This window comes from Trifolium pratense, linkage group LG1 (genome assembly GCF_020283565.1).
Source record: "Trifolium pratense cultivar HEN17-A07 linkage group LG1, ARS_RC_1.1, whole genome shotgun sequence".
Taxonomy (NCBI): domain Eukaryota; kingdom Viridiplantae; phylum Streptophyta; class Magnoliopsida; order Fabales; family Fabaceae; genus Trifolium; species Trifolium pratense.
In genome coordinates this window covers 39,421,245-39,430,892 of record NC_060059.1, presented here as the reverse complement: position 1 = coordinate 39,430,892, position 9,648 = coordinate 39,421,245, and the positions used below count along the sequence as shown (strand labels likewise).

At 33.2% G+C, this 9,648-nt stretch overlaps 1 protein-coding gene across 2 annotated transcripts; it reads right to left on the bottom strand.

Moving 5' to 3' along the window:
* Nucleotides 1-222: 222 nt before the first annotated feature.
* On the bottom strand, nucleotides 223-8,290 carry LOC123916591 (LRR receptor-like serine/threonine-protein kinase ERECTA). 2 transcript variants are annotated; one of them, XM_045968086.1, is made up of 27 exons: nucleotides 7,125-8,290; nucleotides 6,358-6,496; nucleotides 6,182-6,253; nucleotides 6,028-6,099; nucleotides 5,855-5,926; nucleotides 5,682-5,753; nucleotides 5,516-5,587; nucleotides 5,364-5,435; nucleotides 5,190-5,261; nucleotides 5,037-5,105; nucleotides 4,854-4,925; nucleotides 4,695-4,766; nucleotides 4,517-4,588; nucleotides 4,330-4,401; nucleotides 4,185-4,256; nucleotides 4,020-4,091; nucleotides 3,824-3,895; nucleotides 3,675-3,746; nucleotides 3,525-3,596; nucleotides 3,363-3,434; nucleotides 3,189-3,257; nucleotides 3,021-3,092; nucleotides 2,830-2,903; nucleotides 2,612-2,749; nucleotides 2,089-2,436; nucleotides 1,613-1,983; nucleotides 223-927 (listed from the first exon to the last, which is right to left on the bottom strand). In XM_045968086.1, exons 1-27 carry the CDS (start codon nucleotides 7,201-7,203, stop codon nucleotides 556-558), a joined length of 2,955 nt encoding a protein of 984 aa, XP_045824042.1. In that variant the 5' UTR covers nucleotides 7,204-8,290; the 3' UTR covers nucleotides 223-555. The 2 variants fall into 2 exon arrangements, with proteins under 2 accessions (XP_045824042.1, XP_045824034.1); XM_045968078.1 differs by having other exon boundaries at nucleotides 5,037-5,261; nucleotides 7,125-7,952.
* Between the last annotated feature and the right edge of the window lie 1,358 nt (nucleotides 8,291-9,648).

The following is a 9,648-nucleotide window of genomic DNA, read 5'->3' as shown; positions in this document are numbered from 1 at the left end:
CTAGTGGTATCCAAGTGACTGAAAATTTGTTAGACATAGCACCTACATATGAAAATAAGCATCAAGGTAGTGTAGTAAAAGATGCAATTGATACCCCTTCTGAAATACTGCCAGCATTCAGACAAATACTGATCCAAGCCAGCTACAAAAATCAGTGCATTATTGCTGCTCACACATTATGCACTAATACCATTAACACCATATCTACCCCACTCTGCATAATGGTCCCATAACCTTAACTTCATTACTTCAATCTTGTGTGCTACCAAACATAAAAGTACAACAAATTTGGTTTACACACCTTTCAAATTGTTGTAAGTTTGTTGATGAAACATAATATCTAACTTGTCACAAACATCATCACAAAAAACTTACACTAAAATACTAAATTTCTTATACACATCTTTTAATTAACTAAATAATTAATTAAAAACTTGTACACCCCATTTTTAAATTCCTCATCATCAAATTCTGTATCCCTTTTTTTGTTGGGATTTTTAATATACATGACTCATGAATTTGATAACTAAAAACTGATTCTTTTCAAAATAATGCTCATTCACTGTTCTGAGAGATTACTTCTCCGAATTTGAGGAAGAGTTGAGCATCCGAGGTGCTCATGGAAGGACAGTTCACCAAGTGTGGTGTCTTGAGATTTGCATACTCATCCATGTAGCACGGAACTTTGGCGGATGGATGAGATGCAGGCTGTGGAAGAGTTAGTTGTTTTGGTGGTGTGATTGACGGCACAAGACTTCCTAATACACGCGCAACTTCGTGCATTGTTGGCCTATCGGCTGGTTGCCTCTTTGTGCATAATAGAGCAAGCTGAAAAACTTTCTTTACTGCTCCAAGGTCCTTGCACGTGGCAGTAATATCGGGATCGGCAGTTTCCATTACTGCATTGCTAGCTGTCTTGGACAAAATCTGCAAAAATTAAGATAGTTGCTATCATATATCAGATAAACAATGTGGGAGCAAGACAATATATAGCTAATAACAGTCTCTGAATATAGTCTGCAATTCTTTAAAGCTTCACTCATATAAATTCAGAAGTCAAAGGAGAGTAATGTCTAATAAAGTTCACAAAACAATATTAATACACTGAGCCACTGAGGTCGAGATTGATATTTTAGCATATTGGACTTGCATTTTGTTGGGTATGCCTCATAGTTTACTGATAACTGGGAAGGGCGCTCATTGCACAGTTTAGGAGAAATCTAGTAAACTAATCCGTAGTAGTTAAACACAAGTTGTAATCTATAACCATAACTTCTTTTTATTTTTTTGAACGGCTCTATAAACCATAACTTGAATAATAGAAAGGTATTGCGCGCCTGCTCACTTATAGTGGACATAGGCACAAATTTTCGTATTTGTTTTAAACAATCTTAAAACATAAGCCAACCAACGTTTTGATGTCCAAAGAGTGAACATTTGAATATTTAAAATAAGGTACAAGCATTCTAACATGTCGAGAATATCCACAGAAAATAGATTATATAGCCAAAAATTCACACAAAGGACCGTGTAAGAACAATGTTATATGTGTGTGTACATGCATGCGTACAACAGTGCAATACAACTGTACTAACAGTGTAGAAAAACTTACTAGATGATGGAGGTTGGATTCATTGTCAACAGCTTTTCTTCCAGTTAGCAATTCAAGTAAAACAATACCGTAGCTGTAGACATCAGATTTCTCAGTGAGACGGGAAGTTCTGGCATACTCCGGATCTATGTAGCCAATTGTGCCCATTATGTAAGTAGAAGTATGGGTCTTTGTAGGGCAGAGACTTTTGGCAATGCCGAAATCCGTGAGATGCGGCTCAAAATCTGCATCCAGTAAAATGTTCGACGATTTCACATCTCTGTGGATGATGCGAGGACTGCAATCATGGTGTAAATATGCAAGTCCTTGTGCTGCTCCGAGTGCTATTTTTAGACGCAGATTCCAGTCAAGTTTTTTCTTCTTGCAAGCTCCTGATAGCAGGGTAAATAAAAAATACATGAAAATTCTACAATGTTCTCTATGATGGTTAAGAGCATGTGTTCAACATTCAAATAATAAATAGAATTTGAACTTACCGTGAAGAAGATCCCAGAGACTGCCATTTTCCATGTAGTCATAAAAGAGAAGGTGGCCATAAGGTGACAAAGAGTAGCCTTGGAGACTGACCAGATTCCGGTGCTTAATGCTGCCGACGGTCGCAAGCTCAGTCTCAAATTCTTTCAAGTATTGTGGATAGTGAGAATAGAGCCTCTTTATGGCAACTGGCTTGCAATTTTTAAGAACACATTTATAAACGGTACTCGATGCACCACTTCCAATTATATACTTCTCACTCAAGTTTTCAGTCATCCTCATGATATCGTCATACACATGAAGTGCCATATTCATATGAAGAATCACTAGTTTTGGAGGAGAGAAAGTAACTGTCCATTTCCAAGTAAATGTAGTCAGTAGTTTATCAACTTCAATGTTGATGATGAGAATAATATAATACTAAAAAAAACTGTGGTGAGAGATTGATTATCTACTAATTAGTAATTCCTAGAATTGAAGAATGCAATTCTCAATTAAAGAAGCAACAAGGATAAGAAGAATTACTTGATTTGTCTGGTTTGTCGAGTGATCCATCCGGAAACGGAGATGGATGGTGTGGTCGGAAAGCAGCCAGAAGTATCATAAGAAGAATTACAAGGGCACCGAGTGTAATTCCCAGAATAGCCGCCTTAGATAATGTAACTGCACGGTAAAGAGAATGCATCACATCTCAAAATACTTATAACCACTTGAACCTTAGTTCACACGTAGGTTCAGCTTACCTCGTACTGAAGGATGAGGGCCTTTACATGGAAAATTCAACCAGTTACCACAAAGACCAGGATTTCCAATGAAACTGCAAATAAAAGATTCTATCAATCAATCCAAAAGAACATGTTGATAACCAAGTAGTTCACATTGATTTGTAACTTAAAAGCAATAATGACAATACACGACAACAAAGGGCACTAACCTATCTGGTGAAAACCTGGTAAAGTTGTTGCTTGTGGGAATAAGACCAACTAGTTTGTTATATGACACATTCCTGAAAAGTTTACAATAGATATTCAACTCATTATATTAAAGTGAAATTATGTTAGAAATATTATGGAAAAATTTGTTCGAAAAAGTTTAAACTTACAGCAGAGAAAGACTTGGACAATTTTCAAGTGACTCTACATCCCCAGTTAAGTCATTGTTTTCAAGCCTCCTGCGTATTATTTCAAATAAAAAAATTAGAACGAGAAAAGCTAATTCCACAAAATTTCTGAGGTAGACATTGTTGTGTAGAACTGAGAAAGAAAGGCCAGCTTACAATGATGCTATGTTCTGAAGTTGACTAAGTTCAACAGGAATAAAGTCAGAGAGTTGGTTATGAGAAAGATCACTGCAACATCGAAGCAAATAGAATAATCAGAGAGAAAAAATCAAATAAACTAGTTCAAACTTTCATCAGAAAAAAAAATATCTAACTTACATTTCCATAACACTTTTAAGATTACCAAACTCTGCTGGAATAGGTCCTGTTAAGTTGTTTCGGCTGAGATTCCTAACAAAATGAATACAAGCAATTAGTAACAGGAAACAATCCAGATTTGAAGAAATAATAACTAAGTAGATAACTCACAGCTTCAGAAGATGTTCCAAGTCACCAAGGGAAGAAGGAATCGGTCCAATTATTTTATTGTTTGAAATGTCCCTAGAAGAAATAATCTATTAGTATAAAGTCATTGATATGAAGTTGAGGAAATAAAGTGAAAAATATTTCATACTTACAATGTATCCAAATTACCGATCCGTGACAATTCAATCGGAATGGGGCCTTGGAGGTTGTTTGATGAGAGATTCCTACGGACAAAAAGCGTAATGAGAAATAGAACCAATTAAGCAAAAGATTAATTGGTTGAAGCTTGAACCAAAGTGAAAAAGTGGCCAAGCATGGAAGTAATCCACATGTATTGTTCAAACTTACAAAGAAGTCATACTCTCCAAGCTCTGAAAAGTAGCCGGTATTGTTCCATTCAGCTTATTCCCATGCACATTTCTATAAGAGAGGATAAAATTCCATCAAATGAATGATGAATGAGTTGTAAAATAAACCTTGTAACCAATTAACAGTCCAAGTTTCATTGCTTACAGGCTGTTAAGGTTTGTACATGAGCTTAAATTACCAGGAATCGGCCCCACAAGGTTGTTGTTAGCAACATTTCTGCAAGAAACATAGATTGTTCATGAAACGACAACAAAAACCAACTATGAAACTTCAAAGAAACAACACTTACAAGTCAAATAGATCGGTAAGCTTTCCGAGCTCGGGAGGTATATGTCCACTTAGAAGATTATCATTCAGTTCCCTACAAAAGATTGCATATTAAAGACTGACCTTAAGCCAAATTTTCATGAAATTTAAATTGAATGATCATTAACTATTTGAAGATTGAGAGGTAACTTCTAGTTTAAGCATCTTACAAATAGTGAAGCTTTGACATATTTCCGAGTTCCGGAGGGATGGAGCCCGTCAGCTTGTTTCCATGCAAGTACCTAAAAACATTTCATAAATTGTGCCAAACCATATAAGAATCTAAATATTTTTTCAATCGCGTTGTTACGCACAATATATAGGACAAAAACAACAAATGTTACTTACAATTTTTCTGTGTAGGTCAAATTACCCAAAATCGGAGGGATTGATCCGGTTAACATGTTACAACTCAAGTCCCTGGATTCAAAATTTAGAATAAGATCAAAATAACGATCAAAGGTTATATTATGAAGTACATTTCAGAATCTGCTAAAAAGTGCTTACAACACAGCAAGTGCTTGCATGAGACCGAGCACCGGGGGAATATGTCCCGAAAGTTTATTCCCTTGCAATGACCTACAAATTTAAAACAAATCTATTAAATAATTCCTACAGAAGAGAAGTGAATGACTAAATATCATCTAAATAAATAGTTTAACTTCAGAAAAAAAAGCATGTGATACATACAAGGTTGCAATTTGCAGAAATCCGATATTGAATGGAATCTCTCCGGTTAACTGGTTGTACGATAAATCCCTGGCATAAACAAAGGACGTTAAAAAAGTAACAAGAAAATAAACCAAGGAAGCAAAAAGTGAGTCATAGAATAGGATTACATACAAGACCTGGAAGGAGGTACAATTTCCTATGTTTTCAGGAATACTTCCTGTCAAGCTATTGTTTCTCACATCACTACAAAACATTAGGACAAAATTATCATTATCAGAGTATCATATGCTTTAGAAAATGCACAATTTGACAAATTGGAATAAAGAAAGTGATTGTGAAACTTACAAATACCACAAGCCAGTTAATTGGCACATGTCCGGAGATAGTGAACCGCCCAAGTTGTTTCCTCGCAAGCCACTATTATATATGATAAAAAAACTAAATAAATGCTTCATAGAAATTATATTGATAATTTCATACACATTGTTTATACTTACAGATACTGCAAAACTTCATTCCAGTATATAAGCCTTGGTATTTCACCACTAAGATTATTCTGTGCCAGGTCCCTAAAACATATACACAAGGAGATAAGAATGTTGGTCACAGAATTTATAATAAGCATTGAGAAGAGAGTTATGAAAAATACTAGAAATAACTTACAGTATCTTCAAGTTAGGAATCTGAGACAATGTTGAAGGAATTGGTCCAATTAACTGATTATTTTTCAAAATCCTGAGAAAGAGTATACAAAAAAAGATCTGTCATGATCCCCTCCAACGGTCGGCAAACCGAAATTTCTAAATCACAAAAATTTGATATCATCGGACACTCACAGACTTTCCAGTTGTTTCAGCTTAGATATCGAAAATGGTATATCCCCCCGTATTTCGTTGAATGACAAGTCCCTAAGAAGACAATGAAAATCCAAATTCCATGTAAGGCATGATAATGTGAGGTCAAAATACAAACTGAATTCAATTATTCTGATTGTGAAGTGAAAACATACAAGCTATTCAACGAAGAACAGTCACCAATCTCATCTGGTATCTGACCTGATAACCGGTTTTCTTTAAGATCACTGTATCAAAAAGGTAACAAAGAGGATAAGCAAAACTACAATGAATGAATAGGAAAATTATCGAAATGATACAAGTACTTACATAGAGACCAAACTCTCAAGGTTCCCTATTGCCGGCGAAATTTCGCCATCAAGATTCAGACCTGAAAGATTGCTGCAATAAAAGAAATTAATTGTTATTCGCCAACATTAAAAAAAGATGACCAAGATTAATTAATAATATATACAATGTCCAAGTCCAAGATAACAACAACTCACAGTGCAACAACATTGAAGGTGACATTATCACATGAAACCCCTCTCCAAGCACAATAATCTGATGTTGGTGAGTCTGTCCAATCATATAGAACATTATCCACATCTCTGAATGACTTCTTTATCTCTAACAATGTTGCCCCTTCAATTGAAGTATATTCAAACATACATCAATATATGGATAAGATAGTTACATTGAACCACTAAATCAAATGAAACTCATTATTAAATTAGTATTATTGAAACCATATAGGATTCAACTTGTCTTAAAAACAAATTTATCTACATACATACTATGTCTTAAAAACATGCAGAAAAGAGGACAAATAGCAGAAGCAACATAATTGATGCCAACATTGTTGAAGTTGGAAACATTTATTAAAAGGAAAATAACAAGATCCAAATCATAACCAAGTTAAATGTTATTCAATAGAAAAAGAAAAGGTGCTGACTTTTTTACAAATAAAAAATTGGACTAAACTAAAAACGGCTAGGGAAACAACCTATTTGGTTATGGAGAAAGAAACCAAGTAAAAAAAATAATAATAAAAATAATAATAATAATTAAAAATTCAATCTTTTAAGTGTTTTGTCCAATACCCTTCACCAAAAACAAAGAAAAAAGCACATGGAATACTCAGCTTTGTAACATAAAAATCACAACTTGTTGGTAAAGCTTCAATCTTTGAATATTGTTGTGTTCTATCCATTCCAAAGAAAACAACAACAGGGACAAAAGAACAACCTTAAAAGAGTAAAACAACACTCACCATCATCTGAATCCACTGAATTGACATTGAAACAAATGAGCAAAGCAAGAACACAAAATACTCCAAATTGAAATGCCATAACTCAACAACCACCAAAAAACTCTTTCTTTCTAGAATCTCTTGTTCATACACAAAGAACCAAACACAAGAAGAGAAAAACAGGAAAAGGGTGTTTGTTAATAATGCTATACTATGCTATGATAGCAGTAATTGTAGGACTCACTCACTCACTCACTCACTAGGAACAAACCAAGCATTCAAATGGTTGTTGGTAGAGAGATAAAAGGGTAAGGTAAAATGAGTAAGAGAGTATTCTTCTGTGAATTCTCCATATAATATAGCTTTTTATGTGAATATGAAGAAAGATTTAGATTTTCAAAGTTTCTGAATATATCAAAGTGTAATAATAATAATAATAATACTAATAACTGAAGAAAGCTTTTCAATGTTCAATCACATCGTTGTTTCTGCCACACAAACAACACTTCTCTCCTCTCTCATACTAGCTAGTACCAAGGAAAATGAATGAATAAAAAGATAAGAGAGAAAATAATTTCACATGTAAAGTTAAAAAACCATCTGCCACCATTTCTGCTAAAAACCTGCAAACTCTGCAGCAATACTACTACTACTACCTATTTCTCTCTCTCATATACTACTAACTTTCTTTCTTTTTTACATTTTGGTTTATTTTCTCTCTCTCTATAAACTGTTAAGTTATGTGGTATGAATAATTCAGCTATTGAGAGTAGTAAATAAGAGTGTACAGTAAGGTGTGGTGTGTCATTGGATTTTACTTTTGATTCTCAGATGTCACTATCTTTGCAGTTTTGCTATGCCATTATGTGTGAGAGTTTGTGGGGAAATGGGTCATACTAGTATAAAGGCACTCATTTATACACACTAACTGCTTGCACCACCAGTTATACAGGAGTACTGTATTTCATACATTCATACAGTTTTGGATCTATACCATTTTCTTCCCCTTTTTTCTCATTTTTCTTAATCTAAGTGTTGAGTTTCTTTTTTTTTTTATTATTTATAATTTATCAATCCTTAAATTAAGAAAAATAAGAGAAAACATGAGGAAAAATTGATGATCCAAATCTCATTATAGCTATTTTTTTATAAGTTAAGAGTGTCTAGGCTTCAAGAAGTGAGTAGACATCTCAACTAAGTTGACACCCATAAACATTTATACCCTGAACTTATATCTCATAATATATATATATATATTTATAAAGAAAAACTATATACAAAAAGAGGGGGGCTAGGCTGACCCGAGAAGAAAAAACTGATACTAAGCATAGAGTTGAGAAAATGGAAAGAATTGGAAATGGAGATGATCTTAACTCCTAAGAGCATAGAATAACTTATTTTTTGCTAAAACATAGCTAATAGTTGATAAGTTACAGTAAAAAATAGGCTTAATTAGTAAAATGGTCTCCTAAACACATTTTTGGTTTCAGATTGGTCCCTTAAAGAAAAAAAATCTGAATAGGTCCTTAAAAAAAAGTCTGAATAGGTCCCTTAAAGACATATCTGTTAATCAGTTTGGTCCTATTAAGACCTTTTTTTAGGGATCAAACTTATTAACGGAGATGTCTTTAAGGGATCTATTCAGACCTTTTTTTTTTCTTTAAATGACCTATTCAGACCTTTTATTCTTTAAGGGACCAATGTGAAACCAAAAATGTCTTTAAGGGACCATTTTACTAGTGGCTAGAAAGTCTAACTTAAAGGTGAATAAGTGGAGTGTCCCGAATTCTGGCTCCTGCACATATAGTACAATGTCCCTACCAACCGAGTCAAGCTCACGGGGACGACTTGAGTTTAATTATTATTATTTTTTATCATATAGTTAATAATTAATATAATGGTTAGAAATTCACTTTTAGTTGAATAATTGAAGATTTTGAATTTAAAATTTGACTTATATATATATATATATATATATATATATATATATATATATATATATATATATATATATATATATATATATGAGTCAGGATCCGTTGACACCAACTAGTTTGACACCAAATGTTACACCTCTCAATAACGTTTTAACCGATATAAATTTTATAAAATCCACCGTTGGATTGAAAGTTTACATCATATAGATCATTTGTGTAAAATTTCAGACAAATCCAAAATCATTTGATATGCTATTGAGACACATAAAGATTAACGGCATTTAAAAAAATACAAAAACCGTTAATTTTGATGTATCTCAATAACATATCAAATGATTTTGGATTTATTTGAAATTTTACACAAATGATCTATATGATGTAAACTTTCAATCCAACGGTGGATTTTATAAAATTTATATCGGTTAAAACGTTATTGAGATGTGTAACATTTGGTGTCAAACTAGTTGGTGTCAACGGATCCTGACTCTATATATATATATATATATATATATATATATATATATATATATATATATAATGTGAAATCATTACCAATTGAATTATATTTACGTGAATTGAGTTTAATTATCAATTGTAATTAACATTGT

Coding starts and splice junctions, on each gene's coding strand:
- LOC123916591 (XM_045968078.1), bottom strand. CDS start 7,203: ATGGCATTTCAATTTGGAGTATTTTGTGTTCTTGCTTTGCTCATTTGT. Junction 6,254..6,357: donor ACCTTCAATGTTGTTGCACT/GTGAGTTGTTGT, acceptor CTTTTATTGCAG/CAATCTTTCAGGTCTGAATC. Junction 3,597..3,674: donor TTGGAACATCTTCTGAAGCT/GTGAGTTATCTA, acceptor TCATTTTGTTAG/GAATCTCAGCCGAAACAACT.